General features: G+C 34.6%; 4 protein-coding genes and 1 non-coding gene across 8 annotated transcripts; 2 read left to right on the top strand and 3 right to left on the bottom strand.

Moving 5' to 3' along the window:
• Window positions 1,174-4,541, top strand: LOC18590406 (splicing factor U2af small subunit B). Of its 3 annotated transcripts, XR_001929587.1 has the most exons (7): window positions 1,174-1,615; window positions 1,952-2,038; window positions 2,126-2,207; window positions 2,526-2,652; window positions 2,741-3,200; window positions 3,325-3,335; window positions 4,213-4,541. XR_001929587.1 is itself a non-coding variant. In XM_018128250.1 (6 exons), the coding sequence occupies exons 1-5, from the start codon at window positions 1,379-1,381 to the stop codon at window positions 3,153-3,155; spliced, it is 948 nt and encodes a 315-aa protein (XP_017983739.1). In that variant the 5' UTR covers window positions 1,174-1,378; the 3' UTR covers window positions 3,156-3,200; window positions 4,142-4,541. The 3 variants fall into 3 exon arrangements, 2 of the variants coding, with proteins under 2 accessions (XP_017983739.1, XP_007015960.1); XM_018128250.1 differs by lacking the exon at window positions 3,325-3,335 and having other exon boundaries at window positions 4,142-4,541; XM_007015898.2 differs by lacking the exon at window positions 3,325-3,335 and having other exon boundaries at window positions 1,179-1,615.
• Window positions 5,577-5,659, bottom strand: TRNAL-UAA. Its single transcript has one exon. It is a non-coding gene; the product is annotated as a tRNA-Leu (tRNA).
• LOC18590405 (splicing factor U2af small subunit B) lies at window positions 5,730-8,990 on the top strand. Of its 2 annotated transcripts, XR_001929495.1 has the most exons (7): window positions 5,730-6,182; window positions 6,468-6,554; window positions 6,645-6,726; window positions 6,983-7,109; window positions 7,195-7,665; window positions 7,788-7,798; window positions 8,671-8,990. XR_001929495.1 is itself a non-coding variant. In XM_018127587.1 (6 exons), the coding sequence occupies exons 1-5, from the start codon at window positions 5,946-5,948 to the stop codon at window positions 7,616-7,618; spliced, it is 957 nt and encodes a 318-aa protein (XP_017983076.1). In that variant the 5' UTR covers window positions 5,730-5,945; the 3' UTR covers window positions 7,619-7,665; window positions 8,671-8,990. The 2 variants fall into 2 exon arrangements, 1 of the variants encoding a protein (XP_017983076.1); XM_018127587.1 differs by lacking the exon at window positions 7,788-7,798.
• LOC18590404 (histone deacetylase HDT1) lies at window positions 9,624-12,726 on the bottom strand. Its single transcript, XM_007015892.2, has 10 exons — window positions 12,560-12,726; window positions 11,840-11,910; window positions 11,537-11,748; window positions 11,400-11,410; window positions 11,254-11,316; window positions 10,972-11,162; window positions 10,538-10,588; window positions 10,364-10,451; window positions 10,097-10,208; window positions 9,624-10,012 (listed from the first exon to the last, which is right to left on the bottom strand). The coding sequence occupies exons 1-10, from the start codon at window positions 12,570-12,572 to the stop codon at window positions 9,952-9,954; spliced, it is 873 nt and encodes a 290-aa protein (XP_007015954.2). The 5' UTR covers window positions 12,573-12,726; the 3' UTR covers window positions 9,624-9,951.
• Window positions 16,594-17,879, bottom strand: LOC18590402 (uncharacterized protein At4g22758). The gene is made up of 2 exons (XM_007015889.2): window positions 17,188-17,879; window positions 16,594-17,068 (listed from the first exon to the last, which is right to left on the bottom strand). The coding sequence occupies exons 1-2, from the start codon at window positions 17,567-17,569 to the stop codon at window positions 16,893-16,895; spliced, it is 558 nt and encodes a 185-aa protein (XP_007015951.2). The 5' UTR covers window positions 17,570-17,879; the 3' UTR covers window positions 16,594-16,892.

Below are 27,848 nucleotides of genomic sequence, written 5' to 3'. Positions count from 1 at the left end.
ACCTAAAGCAAAAGATAGAGTTACAGGGTGTCCTCTCTTTAAAGCTCTCAAAGCATTACTTGCAATTTTAAAGCTTAGAGATCCACTTTTATAATATAAAAGTCCAAAGTAGAATATGATTAGGAATCGATGTGGAATAAAAAGTTTAAAACCATACAACTATTCAATGTTGTAAACAAACAAGAATCCTAATCAATTAAAATCTAGAATTCTTGTCAACCTAAAACTCAACACCATTTGTCCATTTTCAAGCTTGTGAGACTGCCTAACTCATGTAACCAGCCCTTTCCTATATGCTTATTCTGAACTTTTTATTTTCTTCTGATGAGGGTTAGGATTGAAAATTTATCAAGAATATTCAATGCAAGAGCAATTTTAAAGTCAAAAGTTAATCTTTCTAGCTGAATATTATTCAAACATTTGTTAATTCCCAATCAAAAAACTTTAACCAGTAAGGTTCTGGCTGATCATAAAAGGGAAACCACTTATGGTTATCTGCAATATCTGGCAATGGATTTGCTAGCCCCTTACACACTCCAAAGGAAAAATAGAACATTAAAGGTAAACCAAGCTATTGTTTTTCCAAAACTTAAGATTTGGCTATGTATCTGCTACTCTATTACACCAACTCCCTCGGCCTTATCCACATATAAATTATTATTGTGACTTAAGGCTAAATTTATTCATAAAGATATGAATATATAAATATAACCGCATGATCTGTTAGCTTCTGCTGGAAACGTTTCATGGGCTTGAGCCCAGAATGGATTTGCAATTTTCAGTTGGGCTTTTGCTGGCCATGGTTTGATGTAAGTTCAAGTGTAGCTCCAGAAATGACCCTAGCCTACGCATATCGATGGGTCTGTTCAAGTGATGAAGATGGGCCGTGGTTGGATGAACATCCAAAATAGTCTTTGCCTTTTGTTTATGAGAAAATTCAAATGAAAAGATGGAGTTTTGAATCTTGCAATTACAAATTACAATCACTTGGTCAATCCTTGGCTTGTTTCTTTACTCTTCTTTTTTTTTTGGTAAAAGTTTCAAATTGTTCTTTGCTTCTGCTCACTAATGCAATCCATCTCAGGGTATAAAAAAAAAAAAAACCTATACCAAATATTTTGGTTGGGTAAAATCAATATCATTTCCTTTTTAATTGTGGACACAGCTAGCAAAAAGAAGCCATCATGATCCAACGGCCACAATCCCATCGCACAAACTCGAACACCCAAAACCCTTCTCTCACACTCCGCACCGCCCGATAATCCCCGTCTCGAAACCACGCTTCCCCTCGTAAAAGAAAAGAAAAAGAGAAGGAAAGGAAAACAGATCCTTCGAGGGAGAAAGGAAGAAGAAAAACAGAGTGAAATAAAAGAGAAAAATGGCGGAGCACTTGGCGTCGATATTTGGTACGGAAAAAGATAGGGTGAACTGCCCGTTCTATTTCAAGATAGGCGCGTGTCGTCACGGAGACCGGTGCTCGCGTCTCCACACCAAGCCCAGCATTAGCCCGACTCTTCTTCTCTCCAACATGTACCAACGGCCCGACATGATCACCCCCGGCGTCGACGCCCAGGGTAACCCCATCGACCCCCGCAAGATCCAGGAGCATTTCGAGGTAAATTCCCAAAAATTTAAGATCTGAAAGTTTTAAGTAATGGTATTTATTACTATGATTAAGTGATGTGTTAGGGTTTTAAGATTTAATCTATTTTAATGATTTATTTGTAGTTGTCTCTGTTCGGATATTGTTTTATGGGTTTTACTATTTTTAAAAATGTTTTTGTATTAAATGCGGTAGTTGATGTTAATGTTGTGAAATCCTATGCATCTGAAATAATATAGTAACTTAAATGGTATAAGAGAAATTATGAATTTGCATTCCACAGAGAAAAGCAAGCAGTTACTGTAACAAAGGAAACAGAGTCTTACATGCTTGATGCTAATTTTGCAGGGTTTTTATGAGGATTTATTTGAGGAACTGAGCAAGTATGGTGAACTTGAGAGTCTGAATATATGTGACAACTTGGCTGATCATATGGTAAGTGTTTTCTTTGGGCAATGCATATTTGAGATTATCTTTGTTTGATAATTTGAAATGTTAGGTATACTTCAATTTCATGGACAGGTGGGCAATGTGTATGTCCAGTTTAAAGAGGAAGAACATGCTGCAAATGCACTTAGGAACCTTAGCGGAAGATTTTATGCTGGTTTGACATCTTCTATCTTTTTGTATTTTTCTTTTTATATCTATTGTTCAGTTATGGATCCTAATTGCAACATTTGCTTGTGTGGCTAAGTTACATTATTCTTTTGTATTAGCTTCTATCTATTGGTAAATTTGGTTTTTCAATAGATGATTGTGTTCTTACCTTACCCTTTAGTATTAGTTTCTATCTTTTCCTAATTCCTACTAGATGCTTCTGTCGTTAAGTTTTCATTTTGTATTAGCTCCTATCTATTGGTTATTTTGGAAGTGTGTTATATTAGATACTTGTAGCACTAAATTGCCTTACTTTTTGTTGCAGCTCGTCCTATCATTGTGGACTTCTCACCTGTGACAGACTTCCGTGAAGCCACCTGTAGGCAGTATGATGAGAACACTTGCAACCGTGGTGGATACTGTAATTTTATGCACCTTAAAAGAATCAGCAGGTTGGAATTTTTTTTTTTTCCAAATCTGCATTACCTGTATATGGTCATGGTTTAATTGGTCTAAATTGATTGTGTTAATCTTCATTAGGGAGTTGAAGCGCCAATTATTTGGGAGGTATAGAAGGAGGCGAAGTCATAGCCGAAGCAGAAGCCCTCAAAGGCATCGTAGTAGTCATGAGGAGCGCTCTCATGGTGGGCGTGGACACAGTAGACGGTATGATGATAGGGATCGTTATCATGAAAACCGGAGCAGAAGGCATAGAAGTACAAGTCCTGGCCATAGGAGAGGACGGAGCAGAAGCCCTGGGGGAAAGAGGAATCGTAGCCCAGTCCGTGAAGGCAGTGAGGAGAGACGTGCTAAAATTGAGCAATGGAACCGTGAAAGGGAACAAGAAGAAAATGCTAACAAAGTTGATAATAATGCTGCCGATAATAACAATGAGAATGGTAACAATGGATATGTGCAGAATGATGACAAGAACTATCAGCACCAGCAGGAGTAGCCTCAGTAGGGGGGCCATTGATCCTTGATTAAATCACTCTGTCTGGTTTGTCTCCCAATCTTTTTCTTTCATTATTTTCATATTTTGCCTCCTCGGTAGAAGAAGAAATATTTCTACTAAGACCAAACATTCAGGAAATATAGCTTACTGCCCATTTTCCACTGTGCAGGTGGTGTGCAGGTTCACAATTCTTTGATATGGATTTGAAATTTGTTTTACCTTTTTCTTTTAGTTTCATGCCTTTTACAACTATTCTTGTGGTGCTTGATTGTGTGCTTGATTGCATCAATGTTTCAGAAGTTTCAAACGTGTGCCTTTCCTGAGTTAATAAATTTAATGCAATTTCTCTTTCTTTGCTTTACAAGTTCTACCATGTTTTTCCTCGAAATGACTTTCTCCTCTATTAACTCAGATTTGTCAAAGTTTGTAGACAATGTTTAAGACAATTAAGAAAGAAAAGTTGTCATGCCTGAAGTTGGATATGGCTGGCTTCCAGCAAAATGAGGTTTTAAGCTAATCAACATACTTCTACTTTGTTTTACTCTCCTCCCCTGAAGCTCTTTTTATGGCCTTGATCTCCTGTGTTTTTCATTTTCAATTTAGAAAATTCTACTGTTCATTTGGAAACCATTAGACTTAAAACATTTTTTTTTCAATTCATTCCAGATTTTAGTACAGAATGGGAGGATATAATCTGTACCTTATGCCAAGTCTTTGAAAAGCTAATACCTTGTGCTTTCTATTTTTAGCTTTATGAAAATGCATGCATAAAAGCTTGTTTGTGCACTTAAATGTTCTGTATGTATGTGTGTGTGCATGAATTTACAGTCAGGTAACATGTGACCATCCACACATCCAGGCTATTGAACGATCAAAGTTCATGGTTCGAAATTGTGTTTCATTTCCTATAATTGCTTCCTATTTCGAACTTTTAAATTTACTTATAGGAAAATCTGTCATCTTATCAACATTATTGAGTTTTGCAGGTTCAGGTAATCCTGCTTCTTGGGACCGAGCCATTATTTTAATTGCAGCTTATCATGGAATTTGTGTACAGGTTCTCAGTTCGGCACCAGAGAAAATGGTTTAAAGGATCTCTCAGATTTGTAACTTAAACAAGAAAGCACCTGCAGCATGCAGCGTTTTATCAACTCTCCTGCAAGTTATAGGTGATCTGATTGTGTCTTATCGACTAGCTGGGAGTGGTATTAGCGAGGTTCTGCCCTGCTGGACTATCGATTTGTTATTTAGTTCTTAATTTGACAGGGTTGGTTTTGTTGGATCATCAGAATCATTTTTTGTGTTAAAGACTTTGAATAATCTCCTTGCCTTTGATTTGATACTTAATTCGTAGGTATTAAATTTACAATCTTGCCTTTGATTTGATTTTCACGTGTTCCTCGTTTTCTCTCATGTGCCATAGCCAAAGAGGTAAATGGCAGTACAGCTTTGTTTGAAGCTATTGGAGTAAATGCTTTATATAATTGTCTGCAAAAAAAATTTATGCATGGACGGTGAATTATATTATGTTGTCTCATTAGGAAGTTTAAAATTTCAGAATCTGTATAAAGATATATTTCATAAATTTAAGGTTTTAAATAGGCAAAAATGAAAATGATTGTAACAAAAAACTTTAATTCTTAGGTCATAGCATAAATTTATTTTTGCAAGAATGAGTTGATATTCATTGGCAGTTTATACTATTGGTAATCTATATATTCATATTTCACCAAGTATACATGAAACCATATTAACTCTGGTTTTTGAAGGTCTATCATGTCAGCTGCCTGCATCCTCGTAATTCAAATTAGAATTAATAAAATATTTATCCATAGTTGTAATCGTCAATTTATTTCTATTTCATTATTCATATTTTCACCGCATTAGTGAAATAAACAATAGAATATTCTTTGGAATAGAGTTGAACATGAACATAAATTTGAAGACAAACCAGGTTTTTATTCATTTTTAATGCATGAAGGTTTAGTCTAAACTATTATCCTCCAACAAAATGATAAAGAGTTGTTCTCAAAGAATGATAATAAAACAACTGATAAGAAATTATTTATAAAGCCCTTTTTGTAGAGTAATAACTCTCGTACTTGAAAATATTATCAAATGGGTTCCTATTTTTATAGGACTAGTAAACTTTTATCCATCATACATTTACTTGCCCATATAAAGCATAAAAAGAAGAAACCTTTTAAGAAGTAAAGTATTTTTATAATTGGAAGGAATAAAACGAAAAATACTTTATTATAGCATTTGTATGTAGTTTACTTGATACAATGACTTTGATGTGTTAAGCAAATGTTAAACATCATTGATTCAACCAAACAAATTTAATAAATTTATGTAATTTAAGATAAATACCTTGTTCAACAATTTGTTAATATTGCTTTTAAACAAAACAAAACAACATGCTGGCTGTGAGGTTCGAACTCACGCGCACTTATGTGCAGCAGATCTTAAGTCTGCCCCCTTAACCTCTCGGGCAAACCAGCAACTTGTGCTTAAGCCCACTGATTGTCCGGCTATAAGCTGATTTCCACTTGGAAACATCTAGAAAAACGAAGACACCAAGCATAATCCGACGGCCACTATCCAATCTCTCAAACTCCAATACCCAAAACTTTTCTTCTCATTCCCTACCGTCCGATGATCCTCATCTTAAAACCGCACCTTTCCTCTGTAGTAAGAAGAGAAACGGATCGATAGCCAGAGAGGGAGGAAGGATAGGAAAAAAGAAAAACTGAGGAATAGAAAAGAAGGGAAAGGAAAAGAGAAAAAATGGCGGAGCACTTGGCATCGATATTTGGTACGGAAAAGGATAGGGTCAACTGCCCGTTCTATTTCAAGATAGGCGCTTGTCGTCACGGAGACCGGTGCTCGCGTCTCCACACCAAGCCCAGCATCAGCCCGACTCTCCTTCTCTCAAACATGTACCAGCGGCCCGACATGATCACCCCCGGCGTCGAAAACCAGGGTAACCCCATCGACCCCCGCAAGATCCAAGAACATTTCGAGGTAAATCTCCATAAAAAATAAAATCTCTGAAGCTTTTACTGTACTTATAATCATTAAGTTATGTTTTAGGGTTTTATAGATTTAATCAATTTTAAATGATTTGTTTTTAGTTAGGATATAGGTTTTCTATTATTATCATTATTAGTTCTTGTCTAAGTAAATCGAATGCCAAAATTTCTGTTAAATAGTATAAGAAAAATTTTGAATTTGCATTCCACAGCGAGAAGCAAACAGTTAATTTAACAAAGTAAACAAATTCTTGGATGCTTGATGTTAATTTTCCAGGAGTTTTATGAGGATTTATTTGAGGAACTGAGCAAGTACGGTGAAATTGAGAGTCTGAATATATGCGACAACTTGGCTGACCATATGGTAAATATTTTCTCTGGCCATTCTTGTTTGCTATTATTTGTGTTTGGCAAGCTGATATGTTAAAGAATTTAAATCATTTTCTGTGGACAGGTGGGCAATGTGTATGTTCAGTTTAGAGAAGAAGAACATGCCGCAAATGCGCTCAGGAATCTTAGTGGAAGATTTTATTCTGGTTTGACATCTTCTATCCTTTTGTATTAGCTTTTTTTTTCCTATCTTCATCTATGTCAGCATTTCATCCAAATTGCAACAGATGCTTATGTGGCTAAGTTACCTTATCCTTTTGTATTATCTATCTTTTCATAATACATAAGAGATTGTTATGTTGTTAAGTTGCCCTTTTCTATTAGCTTCTACCTATTGGTCATTTTGGAATTGTGTTGCAACAGATGCATGTATCTTTAAATTACCTGACCTTTTTGTTGCAGGCCGTCCTATCATTGTTGACTTCTCACCTGTGACTGACTTCCGTGAAGCCACCTGTAGGCAGTATGAAGAGAATACTTGCAATCGTGGTGGATATTGCAATTTCATGCACCTGAAAACAATCAGCAGGTGGGATGTCATTTCATATCAGCATTACCTGTATATGGTCTTTGTTTTAATAGGTCTAAATTTGTTCATTGTTAATCTACATCAGGGAGTTGAGGCGCCAGTTATTTGGGAGGTATAGAAGGAGGCGAAGCCATAGCCAAAGCAGAAGCAGAAGCCCTCCAAAGCATCGTGGTAGCCATGAGGAACGCTCTCATGGTGGGCGTGGCCACATTAGACGGTATGGTGATAGAGATCATTATCATGAAAGCCGGAGTAAAAGGCATAGAAGCACTAGTCCTGGCCATAGGAGAGGACGGAGCAGAAGCCCTGGGGGAAAGAGAAATCGTAGTCCAGTTCGTGAAGGCAGTGAGGAGAGGCGTGCGAAAATTGAGCAATGGAACCGTGAAAGGGAGCAAGAAAATGCTAACAGAGTTGATAATGATGCTGCCAATAATAACAATGAGAATGGTAACAATGGATATGCAAAGAATGATGATAAGTACTATGGACATCAGCAGCAGCAGGAGTAGCCTCCATAGCTGGGAGGCCATTGACACTGATTAAATTACCTTGTCTGGTTTGTCTCTATCTTTTTCTATCATTATTTTCATATTTTGCTTCCTCAGTAGAAGAAGGAATATTTCTACTAAGACCAAGCATCCAGTAAATATAGCTTACAGCCCATTTTCCACTGTGCAGGTGGTGTGCAGGTTCACAATTCTTTGATATGGAATTTGAAATTTGTTTTACCTTTTTCTTTTAGTTCCATGCCTTTTACAACTCTGTTCATAACGCTTGATTGTGTGCTTAACTGCATCATTATTTTTGAAGATTCTACCTTTTCTGTCCTTTTTCTGATACAGCCTTCCAATTAAATTCATTTTGGTCCTAATTGTTTTTGCTATTTTTCTTCTCACTTTGTTTACAAGTTTTACCATATTTTGTCTCAATGATTCTTTCCCTGCTATTACTAAGTTTTGTCAACATGGGCACTCAAGTTGGTTATGTCTGTCTGCTAGTCAGATGAGGTTTTAAGCTGCACAATTTTTCTTTTTTCTTATACTTTCCTCACATGAATCTCTTGTTATGGCCTTGATCTACTTTGTTTCTTTCAATTTTAATTTCGAAAATTTTACTGTTCCTTAGAAACGATTAGATTTAACATCTCTTTCTACTCATTCCAGATTTTAGTAGGGATTGGGAGGATATAATCCTTAACATAGGTCAAGTCTTTGGGAACTGTTATCTTCTGGATTTTGTTTATAGCTTTAACGTTTAGTATTAGGCAAATGCATGCATGAATTTTTCTTTGTGCATTGGAAGTGTTGTGTGCATGTGTGCATTCATGAATTTACAGTCAGGTACCGTGTGACCACCGCACTTCCGGGCTATTGAACGATATTCATGGTTCTAAATTGGGTTTTGTTTCCTATGATCTCTTTCTCTATTTCAAACACTTAATTTACTGCTAGGAAAATCTGTTATCTTATCAACATTATTGAGTTTTGCAGGTTCAGGTAATCCTGCTTCTCGGGACCAAGCCATTATTTTAATTGCAGCTTATCATGGAATTTGTGTACAGGTTGTCGGTGCTGTGCTTGAGAAACAGGTTAAAAGGGTATGTCAGATTTAACTTGTAGAAGAAACAAGAAAGCGCCTGCAGCCTCTTCTCAGCTCTACTGCAAGGTATAGGTGTTGTGGGTGTCTTATGGACGAGCTAGGAGTGGTTTCAGTGAGGCCGTGAGTTGCTGGACTTTCTATTTCTTATTTTGATCTTAACTTGACAGGTGTTGTATTGTTGGAACGTGATACATGTTTGGTGTTAAAAAGACTTTAAAGAATTGCCTTTTATTGTATAAGATACTTAACTCATTGCTATAAAGTTTAGTATTTTAACTTTAATTTTTCCTTGCTTTACTCCTTTGTCGCGTGCCAATCCAGAATATGTTTAAGGTACTAATAGGGTCTGTATTTTAAGCTATTGGAATAATATAGATTTTGTCAATACTTAGTTTAAAATTTTACGCTCTATAAAATTATGTATTCCTGAATTTAAACGCAAATTATTACTTATTAGTGTTAGTTTATTCATGAGAGGAGATGATTATAGAATTTTAGAATTTGCAAGTAACCGATTCTTGCCTGTCTGGTGGCTTAGATGAAAGGGAAGTTGTTTATCCACTAATTTTACGTTTCTTTTGTCAAAAGAAGAATACATCAGTTTTGCGGTTTTCTTTTTTAATAAATTTTGAGTAAAATCGAACTGGAACGGAGTTTGGACTTGGATTTAACTCATTATTTGTTGTCTCTTTTACCAAAAAAATTAACGTGACCAAAGGGAACAAGTCAACCTTGGCAGGTGGAGTGTTTATCCCTATATAACTGTCGTTTATATCCTACCTGTGAGGCTCATGAACTATTGCACAATGTCAATAGCCAATACATCGTCATCCCCTAAACTATCCACATTTTATTAGAGCACTAGAATTATTAGACATCCCTAGCAGGAAGCTGCAATGAACCATAACATAAAAGTCAACTGGCAAATGAATAACATCGCCATGCAAAACTTCACTTCAACATACAATTTGAAAAGCATGAACCTTTCATTTAAGACCATGTAAATGCATACTGGCATGAATAGAACACATAAATTATAGATAACGGCATCACAATCTAAACCCTTTCCAGGATAATAACCCAAATGATAGTGCCGAATCAGAAAAAAGGATCCGCAAAGTCTTGTTAACCATAGACCCCTCATTTACTGATAAGCATAATCTACCAAAACCACAACAGAACACATCTCTCCCCCAAAATTAAACATGCACACAACATAAGAGCATGTTATGTATTACACCATTCATTTGCCACCATGCTTGGCCTTTTTGTGAGATTCTAGACCACCCTCAGAGCCGAATGACCTGTTCATAGTAATATGCAGGACATTAGTAAAGTAACCAACTCAAATAAAATTGGAAGTAGTTTTAAAAGTTGTAGATAAGTACTTGTTACAAGATCCACAAGAGAATTGACCACCAGACTTCGGACTCTTTGCAGAAGATTTCCCAGCTTGCTTTGATGGGTGAGGTGTTGCTGTGTGACCACCCTTCTTACCATCTGCAATAGCAAGAAACTAAAATCAGAAGAAGATAAATGGACCAATCCTAATTAACCATTACCACTTCAAAACAGCATAGAGAAAAGATAACCATTAACAATTACAACAGAAAAAAGCGGCAGAAGACTTTCATGTGAAGAGATAAGAGAACTACCTGTCTTCTGAGGTGTTGCTGCAGATTTTGCCTTTTTTGCAGAAACAGGGGTAGCAGCTTCTGCAGGTCTCTTCTTGCTTGCCTCAACCTTAGAAGTAAAAGAAACAAAATTTCATTAATGGAATCAGGGCAGATTCAAAAAATTCAAAAAGCACTTCAGTCTACCAAACATACCTTCTTAGGTGTCTCCTCATCCGCATCATCAGAACTTTCATCCATAGACATCTGCCCAGGAAACAGAACATTTTACTAACTCATGTCAATCAATTACTGCTTCATTTAGACAAGAAAGTAAAGGAAAACAAAAATGAACCAACTGAAATCCATATGTAATGATCAAAACCAAAGTCACTGCAATTTAATGCATTCATTTCAATCATTTCTACAAGGAACAGAAAATGTTTTATACCTTCACTATGTAGCTAGAAAAAAATGGATTAAAAGCAATCTACTATGCAAGTGAAAAGGGTAACAAACAACTCAGAGACCAAAGACAACAAATATCACACAGATCAGAAGGCCATTCAAAATAAATAAAATAAGGAAAAGCATCCATTTTAAGTGTAATAATGAATTAAAAATCTTTTGCCTAGTTATGAAAAAGAGACCTCATCAGACTCATCTTCATCCTCAGAATCATCTTCCTCATCAGAACCACTTTCATCCTCAGAATCACTCTCATCATCATCACCCTCAGTTTTCTTGTTATTGCTTGGTTCTTCTATCTTCACAGCTTGTTTTACAGCATCAGGTTTCCCAGCATTAGCCTTAGATGTTTTTACATCTGTCTTAGCTTTTCCTGTAGTGGAAGAAAATGTTTACAAGTTAAAAATAAGAGTTATTCAAATCTTCAACCACTAATTAAATTCTAGGACGGGAAGAGAACTTACCATTTTCTGCAGCAGCCACAGGAAGCTCCTCATCCTCGCTACTTTCTTCATCACTAGACATATCTATACATAAGAATAATATGCATGAGAAATACTTGCTAAAGACAAGAAAATTACAAATAGGCAAAATGTTTTCTAGGACTCACCAAATTCATCAGTGGTGACAAAGACAGCATCAGAGTTAAGGAAGAACAAAATGGCACAAACACACTTAACATTCATGAAAAACAAGAGTTCAGTTATCACCAAAAAACAAAATTAACTACTACTAAGAAAAGGATATCCTTCATCCGGCACGAAAGTTTTGTAACCAAGGAAATAGACACTTCCATTTTTCCAGTTGTGAGAGAGCTCAAACTCTTGGTCAAACACTAAATCAAAAGATAATTGAGGGAAATTCTGGTGGGAAAGAGTTCCAAGAACGAGTTTCTGCCCATCAGCATTTACATGGAGGGTTACAGATTCTGCTTTGTTCTTTGACTCGCCAAGTGTTGCCTAAAACACAAGCAGATTGCAGGTTATTTTAGACACAAAAAAAAAAAACATTGATAATAAAATCAACTTCAACAAATAAATTACTTCTAACCTGGGAAAGATGGATGACGTGATTGGCACCAGGGTCTGCTTTAATAGGCTTTCCAGCCTTAACTTCAACACCTAATAGTAACATTAAAATCATTTAATTTAATTAGCCGAACTAAAACACAACAATACACGTGTCTCTAAATATAAATCAGAAGTATACAATTGCAAACAGTGTCTTCAAAAATCATTACCAACAGTTACAAAAAAACCCATTTCGATCTTTGCTCTGTACAGACATACACGAATCATTGCCAACAAAATTCATTCAAACACCACAAAACGAAGTGAATCCAAAATCTTATCACAACAATGTCTGAAAGAATACTAACAAAATTAAACTAACGATACAAACAAATTCTAAAAGACGTTTGCAAAAAAATTATCTGTATTGACAGTAGTACACCAGGGAAGCTAAAACCCAAGACTTCTTCAAGGCAGTAAGATAAATAGTATTACATTTCGAGAACGTAAATTCACAAATATAACAAGCTAGCTAAGCTAACCTCATTTCATCAGAAAGAGCAGACTAACAAAATAAAAAAGATCAAAGCTTCCACAAACACAACCGACTTTTAAAACCAGAAAAAAAATCGTAGAAAATGAGTAAAAATGTTCGAAGAAAGCAGCAAAATGAACAGCAGGAGAGAAGAAAGGAAACGTAAGCAAAAGGCCAAACCATCAAAAGTTATATAAAAGAAAGAACGAGAGAAAGAAGGCTTACCCCAGAACTCCATGGATGATGGTGATAGTGGGAGAGAGGGAAGCAACTGAGGGGCTAGGGTTTTGGGAGGAAGGGGAACTAGGGTTTTAAAAAGGGGAAGCGCGAGAGTATCAACGCTTTAAAGAGGGCGGAAACTTGTGTGGCAATTGAAATGAATTTATAAGTAAGTTGCCGCCAGGCTGTGTTAGTTCCATTTTTAGGGTTTTGTGGAAAACTGTGGATTCGTTAAAAAGGCTTCGTTTTTGGGCTTCGGCCCAACTTGTTTGGGCCTTAGGCCCAATCATGACTTTTAAATATTTTTCGGATGGGCGATATTTAGACCTAACCCAATGTTTGTGGACGCGTACAGAATAGGCCCGATTCCATAAATTAGAAGAAAAGTAGTCAAGATTGATGAACAAAATGAAAGATGCGTTAAAGCAACCTGTTGGCCTTTTTCTTCTAGAGTGGTGTTTTGTAAATAACTAAACATTCTTTTTTGGGGTACATAATAAATAATTATTGAATTAAATCGCGCTTAAGATACTTCCATCACTGATATGTAAAATTTTGATATACAAAATGAACATATCGAACATACTCAAAAGGATTAAAATTTTTCGAACAAGAATACAGTTTAAAAATCATTTAAAATAATAGTAGTCATATATACACACACCTTTTGATCAATATATGAAAATTTATTGAATTTTCAAATTACACAATAAGAGATAACTCTCTCTCATCTCGTCTCAAATTTTGATTGTAATATTCAATTGTAGACGTTCAACACTTTGTGGTTCTGCAAAGGAAAATTAGTGACAAACTCAGTTCACATTCCTCTTAGATCCAAATACTAGTGTCGTGGTTGGAAGCTCTTTGTTTGTTTTGTTTTGGAAATCCGATCTGCTTGTGGAATGCTAGGAACCAGTTTTTTTATAGTTTCTAGCAGATGGCAAATGCTCTTTGATTTGGATTTTTGGCCTCTGTTGCTGATGTTACAGTGCCCTTTTCGGCACCTGGGCATCTGGTGACTCTTTCTTTTGTGTTCTTTGAACAGCCAAATTTATCTTTTGTGTGCGGCAGTTAGGTTGTCATTGTACAGGTCTTTTACCCAATCTGATTCTTAATGTCATGGGAATCTTTAACAAATCAGAAGAGATACTCGACATGACATTCCAATAATAAAGTTCGATAAAATCACCTTTGAAGAAAATATATATATAGAACAGAAAAATATCAGAATACTTGAAAAATGGGCTTTAATATGACACAAGATTGAAACATTGCTACGACCTAGGTTTCATGTTTTATTCAGACAATGCAATATCGAGACATATGTAATGTTATCATATCCTTATCTTGTGAAAAGTATTAAATATTTAGTTCAGAAAAATACATATGGAAAAAACACACGAGGATACAAATTCAATTTGTGTAGCAAGGATTCGATAGAGGAAAGCTGATCAATAAACCAGCTCAAAAAACAAGTCTACAACAAACACAGAGTGAGGATAGCTTTGGTTTGCCACCATACTTTGTCTCTTGGGGTGTTACGCCCATTGCACATGTCATATTCACTATAATTGCACTAGTTCCATTTTGTTAATAAAATGATAAATTAAGATCCTACCCTACTGAAACGATTGCATGTTGAGGTTGTCAGATTTGAGACAAAAATCTCGTGGTGTCCAAGATAATCTTTTGTTCATGTATCTGAACACCAGAAAACGCACCTCGCCTAACCAAACACCACTCAAAGGACATCTTACATCAGATTATTGATCACTGTCCTGTTCTTTACACGTTTTTAGCTTGAGCTTTTGCCTTGTAAATAAACAAAACAACTCTGTTCATTCATGTGCATTTTTTTGTTTTGTTTTGTTTTATTATGTGCCCCACCGGCCACCACAAGCTTTCCCAAGATAAAATTTGACAAAGGAAAAAGTTTGGAAGGATTCCTGAGACATAGACCTTTGCTTTGGGGATACATAGGTTTCAGACGGCAAGACCCTCAAAAGGATCAGGTTTTTAGGGCCGGGAATGCTAAGCTTTTGATTAAAAAAAAGTTTCCAGTCATTGCACATATGCATGCCATCGAAACATATTTCCCTGCTTTTTCATTTGTCACTCCTCCATGTGCCTCCATGGCAGCTTGGGATTGCTCCAAAACCCACATAAAAATGTTTAAAAATATTTACAAAAATGCTTACAGAAAGTTGTGGTTGGGTTTGCATATATATGCAGAATTCTTATTATTCCTTGATGATATATTAAAGAAGAATGCAACTTAATTCCAGGAAACATTTAATCACTAAGACTATTCTTTAATTCATTGTATCGTAGTCATAAAAGAGAATCAGTGTATCCTCAAAGAAAGGTATTGACGCAGTTCATTTACTTTTGAAGGTGGGTGATGTTTATGATAAATAATAATCAGGATTTGTGATATTCTCAGCTTTTAGTCAAAGCTTACATTATCCTTTTCCTTCATGGTGTACACTGACAGAACATTGCCAAATCACGCGTGACGAGTACATGTTTTAGGAAGGTGAGTGGTCAAATTATATATATATATATATATATAGGCTGAAACAGCTTGACGAACAAAGGGAAATGCATGGAGGAAAAACTAAAAATAGCTATCACAATGACTGTTTTATCCTTGGTATTGGGTATCAGCAAACATCAACTTCCTATCCGACTGATGTGATTACCTGAAAAGAACAGAATATATAGAGCAAGCTACAATAAAATCTCACCCTTCTTTTGCAAATTACTGCATTTATATACCTTCCTACATGGGAGCATCAAGAAAAATAGTAGATCCCTTTGATTATGTCAAATGTTGGCAATATATATAGTATTTGTTTAAGTTTATAATTGAAAAAGAATCTGTGTTATCGTTTGCAAACAGGAGGAAAGAGAAAGACCCAAAACTTTCAAAGGCAGCAAACTGAGCAGAATAGCAGTATATATCCTCTGAGAACTAGCAGCCGGAAAGGAATGAAGGGGTCAGGGGCTGGGGACACCAATAGCTATGTATATGGCAGCTAGCTCCTTCTCTAATGATAATTGCGAGACCCAATGAACAATAAATAGCACATCTGCCAGTTGCCAGTTGCCAGTTGCCAGTAGCCACTACGATTTCAGTACAGGGCATTCTCTCATCCATTTCTGCATAGAAAAAGTGACAACAATATACTAGGTCTCCCACTGTTCCACATATGGTCAAAATGGTAGGGAAATAAATTTATATATATAGATTAGATTTGCCCATGTCTTCACTACAAAGAAAGAATATTCTAAACCGGGTTAACAAGATTATAGTTGGAACCTGGAATTTGCTCTCAGTTACTTTTAAAAAGCCGCCAAACCCTCAACCCTCAACCTACAACTACAGATGAATATCACATGCACAAGTTGACTCCACAGTAACGTCAGCCTTTGTCTTCTCTTTCTTCTTCAAGTAGTGGGATGCGTTGTGTGCTTCCATAAAAACTGCAAGTACTATTTAATTCATCCAAATGGAAATGATTGGCCAAGTCTGTGCGTCGGCTCGCATTTCAATGGGAGTCTGTGGGTTCAGATTTTCATTTGAAAAATACTCTCCGTCAGCGTACATAGTAACCTTATCATTGCACAACCATATAATAAATATGAAGAACAATTTTTTTCAATTATGTTACCATTATCCAACTTAAATCTTACGTCCATTTAAATTTTAGTTTATTTTGTTTTATACATGCGTTAAATCTTTGTGACTTACCTTTCAACCTATATTAACTCGAGTTTTTGTTTAAATAAATTGGTGATATTATCATGATTGAAAATGTTGCCTTTCTATCTCCATTCACTCGAGTGATTTGTCAAATAAATTCGTGACATCATCATTACAATTGGAAAATGAAAAAAAAGCAACCAAATCATCCCAAAGATATTTGAATAACAACCAATTGTTTGTTAGATCATAGATGCTTACTGACTTCATTATTTGGGTGGTTTGCACAAATTATCCCAAAGATTTGATTTTTTTCTCAATTTAAGCCAACATAAACTTTAAAATATATTGACCACTTTATTCAATAAATTTACCGAACTTCCATGAAATATTCCAACTTTAATCAATCAAGTCCAAAATTACTGTACACATTTTTATAACTAATTCAACAAAAGAAAGATAATTAAACACTCTCTTTCCTTCACAGTAATTTTAGATATGACCTACATGCAATTTTGTTCCCCAAATTCGCATGATTCATAATCTAACCCCAAAACTATTTAAAGATTTATTCCAAATCCTATTTTTACAAAATGCAACACTAAAATAGAAGAACAAAAAATTGCCTGTTTTTCAAAACAAGAAATCCATGAATTTGAGCCAAGGTATCACGCTCTTGGTAACCTTTTCCGCTTCCTTTGAGCACGACGTCGTTTCACTGTTTTCACCGTCCTTAGACGCCGCCTTTTTTGTGCACAGGAAGAAATTTCTCGATCCCAACGCCATCAGCTTCTCCTCCCTTTCCAATCCTGCGCCCCACCACACAAAATATTAGCAATCAATAATACCGGTACACGCGTCCAAATAAAGATATTGTGCGCTGATCGAACGGCTAATTATTATTCTGTGATGGTTTCGTTGATCTTACTTTCTAAGCTGAATTGAGAATAATGGAGGTCGAAAAGCGAGGCGTTTGTCGACGGCAAGATTGGCCGTCGACCTTCCTTCGAGTACTGTCGAACGGCGGCGTTTATCAAGTCGCCGACGGAGTTTTCCGGCGACATCAGCACCTGTACGGCTCCGAGGCTCCCTTGGATCGTCACGTTCAACAGCAGCTTCGTCAATTTCGGCCTCGCATCCTGGGAGATGGAAATAGTCCTCTCTGAAAGCAGGTCGGGCAGCGTCTTAGGCCGCCTCAGCTCCGCCGGTGCGATCGTCGGAATTCGCCCGTGAAACGAAGACGCCTTTTCAGATAACCTTCCCCTCCGGTTCTTCTCCGGTTCCTTACGGTTATTTTTTGAATTCGGCATCGAATTGAAATTATCGAGTATAATATTATACAATAATTGAAACGAAAACAGAAAAAAAATTGAAGATGAAAAAACTTTTCTTCTAATTTTTTTAGGGGGGTGGCAAGTGAGTTAACGGTTACCTCAAGCGCCGGTAACGGAAGAACCTAAAGCGAGGGAAACCGAGAGCAGGAGCGGAGCGACGGCTCTCAGGTTTCCGGTCACTATAAGCTATCATAACCTGGATGATATAACCATAAATGAACAGAAAACCAAAGGGCAGATAGAAAAGCCAGCGAAAAGCGGATAGGAACCGAAGCTCCGCCAACCACTCACAGCCAATTTATAAGAAGGAAGGCGAAGATAAAGAGTGAGAAACCGCTATGATTTTTTTCAGATTACCGGCTACACCAGTTGGTGGCAAATAAAGTATTTTCCGCTTTTCCGCGAGATAAATCTAGTGGTGACCGGCAATTGCCCGCTGATGCGACATATGTGTGGCTTTGCTTGAGCAATGAGGGTTAAGTGGTTAACGGCTTCGTGCTAAAGTGCGCTCGGTGTAGTGTTCTTTCGGTGATTCAATGGACACGTGGAGTGATTTTGTGGCATGGTGGCTCCGATACTCGCGTGAGTGTTTGGCTTTCGGAATTGTAAGTTGTCGGGTAGGACTAGCGTTTCCCTTGCTTTAAGGCGGCTGTTGTTTACTCGTTTGGAATTTCAAGTCACGTGCTTGCACGTGCGATTAATTGCTTTCGTAGTCAGGCTGGTCAGTGTTACGTGGAAGTATCATTGGTGGAGACTTTTACTCGGAAGTAATGACCTTAGCTAAATAGGAAAAGGTATGGTCTGGTAAAATTGTGACACGTGGGGAAGAGTGTCGAGGAAAAGAAAATTACTGGTGTAGTTGGACCCGGTGGACTGCCATGTGGACCAATGGTGATTTCTGCACAAGTTTTTTTTTTTTTTTAAAGTGTTGACGTCAGGTTTGCAATTATGGGTTTTGTCTCATGTAAATTAAGATTTTTCAGTATAAATTATTGAATACAGAAATTTCTTATTTAATATTAATTAATTTTAAATTAAATATCCGTTTCAATTTTTAATTTGGGTGAAATTAGGAATAGTTATGACCGTATGGGTTCGATAAAGAAGCTAGATATATTTATTTATTTATTTTTAGAAAAAAAAAATAAAAATAGTAACTCGGAGTTTGGTTGAAAAATGTGGATTCCTGGCGAAGATTAAGCTTGTTAAAGATAAGCTCAGCTGAAAATTTTGCATATTTGGAAACATGTAGTTCAACAGAAGTAGAATTAGTGTGGCTATGGCTTAACCCACGTCATTTGGGCGCACATGCCGACAATTATTTCACAAACAAAAATAATCATCTCTAATTAATTGAGATAGAACAAATATATCACTTCAACTAATAATCAATTTAATAAAGGGAGTGATTCAACTCTAATATTAAGTTAAAAACATCTTATCCATATAAAAAAAAAGTTATGCTCAACCTTAATTATATGTTGGCCCACGTTTGGTACATTAACGTTGTAAGCTTAATTAATACTTAGTACAAATAATGTGACCAAAAAAATAGTTGGTTCAAATAATTAAAACAAACTTCTTTATCATCGCTTGGGTAAGTAATGAGCAGGGAAGTTGCAAATGCATGTTTAAACCTAAACAATTAGGTTGAAGATGTCAATTAAACACAGGTAAACAACAGCTGCTTTCCATCTTCATTGCTCTCTTTTGTTTGCCTAGTCCTAATCAAGTTTAGGTGGTTCACCTCTGCTATCTATGTAATTTAATTTTCTTAAAATTTAAGTTACTGATACCTATGTAATTTAAGCAGGGGCAATATACTATAAATATGCTTCAGTAGAAAAGATTAAATAAATTGTGAACTGATGACAAGATTAAGCAAGGAAGTCTTCATAATGATATATCAAAAAAAATATATTATCTTTTAATTTTTGGTACATTAAATTTTGATAGTATAATCATATAACTATCAAATTAAGTTTTGCAAAATTAAGAATCATTTTTAGTGGTCTTTTGATTGGATGAACATTTTTCTTTAATAAATGATTGAGTTTTTTTTTTTTTTTTAAAAGGAACTCATTTATTTTTTTAAAAATGCCACTAATCATGATGATTATAGTGTTAAAAGAATAGATAAAGTCATAGAGCCAAGCACATGCAAATGTAATCACATATGGGGGACAATTTAGGGATATGGTGACAAATGATAAACACTATTACCTAAGTGGTCTTATTTTTTCACATTTTTTTTGAAATTTTCAAGTTTATTCAAAATTAAAATTAATATACAAATATATCATATAAGAGACAATATTTAACTTGATTTGACACTTATTATCTACATTCACAAACCAGAAAGAAAAAAAAAACACTATGAATATAAAAATTACAAATGATACAAAACATTCAAAAATAAGCACTATCTAAGTTCAAAAACAAACTCAAATTCCATGCTCCTTAGTGTTTAAACTTTAAACCATGGAATTCCCTCTATTTGTCTCGTATCTTACGATTTTGTGAAACTCTCACAATAAACTTGTTTCTCCTTTAAACATTACATAAAAAATAAGTCTCTTATAATTTTAGAATTTAAGACCTACTCCATTTATAGAACCCTAATATTTGGACACAAATAATTCTTACTCGTCAAGAACTATTACTTATTTACTATATTTATTCTTTAACTAAATTTAATCACCAAATAATTCTCAACCAATAAAATTTCACTGAAATTCAAATTGATTATCAATTAAATGATTCTCAATTAAAATCTGAGTCAATTAGTTAATGCAAAATCACTTATATTTACCGACATTATCATAAGTTGATATTTTTACATTAAAGAAATTAAATATCTTTATGAAAAGATGCACACTAATATTAGTTATATTAAATAAAGATAAAAAGTTAGGCAACAATCTAATATATATTTTCATTTAATTTTTTTAAAAAAGGGATTTCATAGTGCATCCACTTATATTTTAATTTTTAACTATAGAGGCATGATCCACTTTATTGAAATTCTATAATCATGTACTATTTTAATTTCCAATTTATTGAAGTCGTGAGCAGACATCAGCCACCACTTCATCATATTATATTACATTATTTATCAGCATACAATCATATTAAAATAATTTGAATGAATTGAAGGATCCCAATATTTGTCTCTATTCTCGAATGGGACAAGTGTGGATTCAGTTGATCCCATCTAATTACTTATTGTATAAAATTGCAAGAATTCAGTTTGTGTTTTATTATATTTCATATAATAGAATAAGAATTGTTTATCTGATTAATTTTTTGAACCTTAAACATAATGCACTGATAAATAATCTCAATTATTGAATTTTAATTGTAAACAAAAATCTAAAAACTTCAACAACAAATTTCATTTTTGACTTTTCTTATAAGACTTTATGTATGTTAATTTCTAATATTCACCAACCAACCTAGCTACCTGCTTGGGCGGTGGATTGTCATGTTAAGACAGAAATCAACTGGACTTGGATGGATTGAGATTATCTCATTTCAAGCATTATTCAATTTCTATTTAACTTAATAGGCTCATGCTGCAATATCAAATTCCATGATATAAATAGAATTGATGGCACCTTGCTGTCTCTATTGTATGGTCCAATTCCAAGGAATCTAAATTGGGATGGTAATGGTTTTTTTCTCATTGAGAGCTTTTTCCTTTTTGATTATAAACTTTGAATTTAGGTGATTAAGATCAAATTTCCTTTATGAGTATTATTATGTTGTGGGTGGTTTTTTTTAAATTTTTTGAATATTAATTTGGTTTTCTGGTCACATTATACAGATTCTTCTTTGCTTAAAATACAGTCACATACAAATCTTTTCAAAAGGGTATCTTTCATTCCCAAAATTAGGTCTTTAAGTGATCCAATTAATGAGATTAAGAAATTGGTATTAAACTGATTTGCATTAAAGTTGTTCAGCCTTAAAACTCCTTCTCTAAACCAAACTCCAGTTATCAATCATAGGCAACACCTTAGCAGCATCTAGTGCAGGTGACATATGGTCCTAGTCTGCAGCTAGCTGCAGTGGGTCCAAAATAACGCACACCACTTGACCAGACAGGGGATTGACTGGTGGGGGTGGGAATGGCAACTGAACAACAACTTTGTTAAAGAAAAGGGCAAAGGAGTGACTCAGTCGCAGGCCCCTCCCCTTGGCCTTCCTACATGCCATTTTGGACTGAAACTGGTCATGTTCTTTGTTGTTTTCTCTCAGTTTAGTGCTACCCGTCATTCTCACTTACCAATACACCAACCTCATTTATTCAGTCCTAACAGTCTTGACACACGATTGTGATGCCAATCTCATTGATTCCATCATAACCGTCCTTCGATCATAAAATTTTCATTTCATGCACTATTGTGATGAGACGAGACGAGTTCCCTGATTCTAAAATTCACTTGATTGGACAACTGCAGTGAAAAGAGTATTGACTGAGTGATCGTAAAAGTGTAAACCTTTCCACAATGGTTACAGACTTACAGTCGTGACCAAGTGGGAAAGAACAACTATAACATGGGAAATGTTTTGGCCAAATGGAAGAGACTACCCCACCTTGCCAGCGCCGCCCCCCCCTCCATGATTGTTATGGCCGCTGAATAATTCTACCCAGATGTATGTAGAATCCTATCCAGATGATCAGCCTGTTTCAAAGTCCAGGATCTTGCGTTTGCTTCGGGAACATCCAGCAGTTAATATTCATAAAAAAAAATTGTTGGGTTTTGAATCTCTTGATCCCTGCCGTGTCTTGATAAGCTTTACTAATTGAAGTTACAAAGTTTAAGAAAAATTTAAATCATGTTGCTGTTACGTGTTGGATTACATTAGTTACATTTTATTGGTATAGAAATTATTTTTAATTTTTGGCAGACTTTTAAGCCTTAAAGTCTGTGGGGAAAGCAACTGTTTTTTATCTCTTCTCAAGAAAATTCTAGTATACAAGAGAGTTGAATTTGGAAGTAAACGTGCATGGATGAACATTGACTTACAAGAAGAAGCAGCTGATTAGTTATTACAAGGAAAAAAAAATAGGGAAGGGGAGAAAGGTAAAAAATTTGTCATGGAGATCATATGTTTCGTGTGCCTGTTTAAAGCATGTATACATCAGCTCTCAGCAGGACGGGTAAATGATGCCCTCAAAATCTAGAGAGAAGTCTTTTGGGTAACTAGGATGGCAGGTTTGATGTAGCAGCGCAGTTGAATGATTTTTAAACAAATTTCAGCCATACAAAATATTTTGAAGTAGACAAAATAGTGAGTATCAACGAAAGTTATCGTTAGAGGCAATCATTGCCTCATTTAATTTTATCACAAGCAATGATAAGGCCAGAGAATAATATTATTTTTTTCTTAAGATGTAAGTTCTTAATTTATCATGAAACTTATAAGAGCATTTTAAAAAATAATTTTAAAGATAAAATATTTTAATTTTTTTATAATTTTAATTATTTTTAGTTAAGTTTGATAAAATTACAAGTTACATGTTATGATATTACACGTCATGTATAAAAATTTATAACAAGTCATGATTAGCGTGTGACACTCCACATACAAAAATCTGTGATAAGTCATAGTTAGCATATTACAGGTCATGTACAAAAACCTGTTACACGTTATATACAAAAACCTATGACAAGCCATGATTAACGTGTTACATGTCATGTACAAAAAATGTGACACGTCATGTACAAAAATCTGTGACAAACAATGATTAGCGTGTTACACGCCATGTATAAAAACCTGTGACAAGCTATGGTTAGCGTGTTATACGTCATGTACAAAAACCTGTGACAAGTTATGGTTAGCGTGTTACACGTCATGTATAAAAATATGTGACAAGCCATATATAAAAACTTATGACAAGTTATGGTGTGCTTGTTACACTCCATGTACAAAAACTTGTGACAAGTTATAATTAGATTGTTACACGGCATGTTGAAAAAAAATACTGTTGTTATATGTCATGTACAAAACCATGTTACACGTCATTGTTAAAAAATATTGTTACATGCCATGTTGAAAAAAAAATATTGTTGTTACATGCTATATTGAAAAAATATTGTTGTTACATGCTATATTGAAAAAATATTGTTGTTACACGACATATTTAAGAACATTTTGTTATACTTTAATGCCTAAAATGTTGTTGTTATTTATGAACCAAAACTTCAAATCCTCTCAGCTTTTTTTTTTTTTACAATTTGACACATATTAAAATGTTTCTAACATATTTTCATAAATCAAAATAAATATTTTTTATCTAAAACACCTACTTTGACTAAAAATAAAAAAAAAATCTTTGAAAACCTATATTTATAAATTTTAAAATTTTGAGTTTATTGGTATCTAGGTCCCGAATTGATTCAATTAAAAGCTAGTTCATACATTTGTGATTATTTCTACCATTTTAGTTTTATCTAAAATACCTAAAAATTGAATTTTTCAAACAACCACCCACCAAAGCACATCAAAATCATTGTTTTGTGTCTTGAAAATGTAAGAAAGATAAATCTGAAAACGCGAGAGAAAGAAATCGGAAGTATAGTAAACGAATGCCGAACAGAAAAATTGATAAAATTTGATAGACTGAGATGGTGAGAGAGAAATCCGAAACACAGATGGGGAGAAATGGGGAGAAATTGTGATAAATGGTTTAATTTATTTGAAATAGTTTAAAAGGTATTTTCATCAAATCATGACTAAATATGATTAAAAATAATTAAATTTATTTTGATGGTTACTTTTAAAATGTATTTATCAAGAAATGTCATTTCTCACAATTTCTTCAAACTTATATGTATAAAGAAAATAGACTTACATTGTGCATCAAATACATATATATATATATATATATATATATATATATAATAAGATAAAATGTTTTATCTATAATTTTATATAGGTATATTAAAATTGGAAATATATAATTTTTTTAAAAGAATATTATCTGTTGGACACATAAATCCAAGCATTTGTCAATTGTTAATATTTTCGTTAGTTTAATGACATGACAATATTTATCGAATAATTTTACACTTCATTAATTTTAAAAATTACTATAATATATAAATTATAATTTTTCATTTTTAATCTTTTCTCTCATTTTAAAAAAATTTCTACTCTACCTTTTGCCGACAAAATGACTGACCGACCTTACCTCTTGTCGATCAACCATCTTACGTCGAATCTAGCTACAGAGCGCCAGATCCAACTAGATCTGGAGAGTATGATCTAGTGGGTAGATTCGATCAGATTTGACATTTCATATTAGATCTGGTCACTGGGTGACTTGCCAGTGTAAGGAAATACTATTGGTTGGGTTGAAAAAAGGAAAATAATAAAAAAAATTAGAGAAAGAAGAAAGATATTTTAGATATTTTACATTTACTCGTTAACGTTAGAGATAGATTGTATATTTTAAAAATTAATAAACTTATATGAAATTCTAGACAAAACTCAAAAAATTAATGTATTTTATCATAATTAATTGGTTTGATTTGAACTGTCTTTCATCTTCAACTCATGTTAATTACCTTCATGAGAAAGGGTAATAACTGTTAAAAGTTTTTCTCTTTCCAATTTAATTATAGAAATAAACAATGAAAAATTGCTTAAGAATATCTTATTGAGAGTACTACATAGAAATATTGTTTTCAAATTACATGTGTTCTTCTTTTGTATCAAATATTTCCATATTCAATCTCATGATAAATCTTTTGGTCATTATCTTTGAACTTTTCCATCACTTTCTACCTCTCAAATCGCAAGACAAGTATATTAAAAAAAAAGGGTTAATAGCTGAGCTCAGTTGAGTTGAGCATATTTGAATACCCCGTTGAAACTTGAATTGATTTATTTATTGATCTTGACATAAGCTTTTTTGTTTTCTTAAATCAGAATTTCAAAGTTGGCATGATGAATAGAACAATTCAATAGCAACAGCCCCATCAGGAAAATATCTAATGCTCGAACAGTTTCATAGACATGGAAATGGTCTTATCCATCAATCCTAGTGACGGCTTTATCTTTCATTACTCGTCATCAAACAAAAAGAAAATTCACATGTCATGGGATATCATGAGATAAGCCAGCATGCTTTTCGTTTTGGGTCTTTTGTTTTTCCTTCTTACCTTTAATCTTATCTCTAGAGGCCAAGAATCTTTATCAATTGATACAGTAAACTTAAGATAATGCTATCAATCTAGGTAATTACGTAAGAAATGAATGGTGTCATTATTCACACGATTTTCTTAGTTATAGGGAACAAGACAGGATATAGCACTTTGATTGGTCATTTTCATTTAGTTAATAAATGTATTATACGTTTGGATCTTTTTCGAATTAATATTGTAAATTATACTTAATTTTCATTAAGTTGCTGGTTGGGGTTTGGCCAAAATGAAGTCATTGAAATAATTTTACAATGTCCACGGAAGAAAATCTAATTGATGGGCCGGCATTGCATGTTGGGGGAAAACCAATTAAGCTTTAAATAAAATTTTGGTTCATTCCAAGCATTGCTGAGAGTGGGGATGCTTTATTGAGTGGTCCACACTCTCTTGGCTGTGTTATTCATAAGAAGCATCCTATGATTTTGGCGTTTGCAGAATTTATCAATTCCTTGTCGTAGTCAGCTAGCCTTTGCAGCCAACATGTAATGTTGTTTGATGCCCTTCTCTCTTGTCTGCTATATTTGTTCAAGTTCATTGCATTGCAAATTTGACCAATTGGAAATCATGGGTTCTAGTGAACAATTTGCCTTTGGGTGTGGACCTTGAAATTTGACCATTATCCAAAATACCAACAATCCAAAAATGAACCACCAAATCCAGTCAAGGAGAGAGGTTAGGCTTTATTTATTATTGACATATTAATTCATACTTGTAATTTATCCTAATCTTTGCTCACTTTTCACTTACTTAAAGGGTAAAGTTTGAATCTTTTTTTTCTAAATCAAAAAAAAAAAATATTTACTCACCTTTCAAGGACAATAATATTTCCTTATAATATAAAAAAGTTATGGTACAAGGAATTCATTTTCTAAATTTGAAAAGTCAAACACATTAACTTGACACAATAACTACATAACAAAAGGAAAATTCATATGCCATGGGACTCTATTAACTTGACTTGAAGAACTAAGAAGGGGGAAAAATGTTAGGTCCCAATCACCAATGTTTGCCTTCTCTTCTGCCATTTTCTTAGCTACCCAATTGGCAAAAGAAAGTTTGGAAATTCAGTAAGCATTCGGCACCATAAATATGTGTACTAGATAGGTTTTGAGTAGTGAAAGAGTTGGTGATGTGTGGATGATTCCTCGACATTATGGTGTCTGGTGTGCTGAATTTTCATATTATAGCTTACAAAGCTTTAAGTACCTCCTGATTTTGACACCTTGAAATTAAAGGCGAGGCAGCCCAGGGAAGAGTGGCAACCAAGCCTAAATTTTGTTTGGCTACGCATGCTTGCGGTGTGGCTCTAACTGCCTCCCAAGTCCCAAGTGCTCTTTGGGTTTTGACAATCAAGTTAGAAGAGCCAGCGCAGATTGGGGTATGAATATGATGCAAGTATTTCCCAGCACTTTTTTGTCAAACTAAAGCTTGGGTCATTAATTTTGTTAGGCTGAATACACGCTACTTCATTTCTTGTTTCAACTCTATAAGCTAGCTCTTGCCCTTTAATTTCATTTTTCTTGACTTTTGGTTACTCTAATTACTCAGGCATTTTCCTCTTATCTTGTTGAAATTGTAGTATTAACAAGAAAAGCCAGTTAGCTCAGGTTGACATCATGTTCACCAATGTTACATAGTGACTTTTAGAAGGACATAATCCACATGTCACTTGGGTTTTGGACACGTACAGATGAGCATGGTTGTTTTCTGTGGTTCATTTGACACATGATTATGAACCAAAGTGTTGGATATCTTACAGTAAAATCCCTGGATCGGGTTAGTTTGTAAAATTTTCATAGGCTTCAATACTTGAAACTTTAATTTTGTTGTTGCTTCTTTCTTCTTCCTAAACTTCTCAGCAGCATAGAGGAAGCTGGGAAATTTCCGAAACTGAGGATGATCGCTTCAAATGCTGTAGTCTCGTGGTGGTTTAATTGTGAATCAGTTATAGAGATTAGGATGATATAGTTTGCTGAGGTATTCAATCTGATGACTTAGAGCTTCAGATGTGCAGGTTTCAAGACAATGTGAGGCTTCCG

The sequence above is a fragment of the Theobroma cacao genome, chromosome 9 (genome assembly GCF_000208745.1).
Source record: "Theobroma cacao cultivar B97-61/B2 chromosome 9, Criollo_cocoa_genome_V2, whole genome shotgun sequence".
In the NCBI taxonomy this organism is placed as follows: domain Eukaryota; kingdom Viridiplantae; phylum Streptophyta; class Magnoliopsida; order Malvales; family Malvaceae; genus Theobroma; species Theobroma cacao.
This window is presented reverse-complemented; position numbering and strand designations above follow the sequence as displayed.

Excerpts from the sequence above, each read along its gene's own strand:
- LOC18590406 (XM_018128250.1), top strand. The coding sequence starts at position 1,379 with ATGGCGGAGCACTTGGCGTCGATATTTGGTACGGAAAAAGATAGGGTG. Across the intron at positions 2,039-2,125 it reads ACAACTTGGCTGATCATATG|GTGGGCAATGTGTATGTCCA; the intron begins GTAAGTGTTTTC and ends TTTCATGGACAG. Across the intron at positions 2,208-2,525 it reads TAGCGGAAGATTTTATGCTG|CTCGTCCTATCATTGTGGAC; the intron begins GTTTGACATCTT and ends TTTTTGTTGCAG.
- LOC18590405 (XM_018127587.1), top strand. The coding sequence starts at position 5,946 with ATGGCGGAGCACTTGGCATCGATATTTGGTACGGAAAAGGATAGGGTC. Across the intron at positions 6,555-6,644 it reads ACAACTTGGCTGACCATATG|GTGGGCAATGTGTATGTTCA; the intron begins GTAAATATTTTC and ends TTCTGTGGACAG. Across the intron at positions 7,110-7,194 it reads CACCTGAAAACAATCAGCAG|GGAGTTGAGGCGCCAGTTAT; the intron begins GTGGGATGTCAT and ends AATCTACATCAG.
- LOC18590404 (XM_007015892.2), bottom strand. Across the intron at positions 11,163-11,253 it reads TGTGGCTGCTGCAGAAAATG|GAAAAGCTAAGACAGATGTA; the intron begins GTAAGTTCTCTT and ends CTTCCACTACAG. Across the intron at positions 10,013-10,096 it reads TCTTGTGGATCTTGTAACAA|GTCATTCGGCTCTGAGGGTG; the intron begins GTACTTATCTAC and ends TACTATGAACAG.
- LOC18590402 (XM_007015889.2), bottom strand. The coding sequence starts at position 17,569 with ATGCCGAATTCAAAAAATAACCGTAAGGAACCGGAGAAGAACCGGAGG. Across the intron at positions 17,069-17,187 it reads TTCTCAATTCAGCTTAGAAA|GATTGGAAAGGGAGGAGAAG; the intron begins GTAAGATCAACG and ends GGTGGGGCGCAG.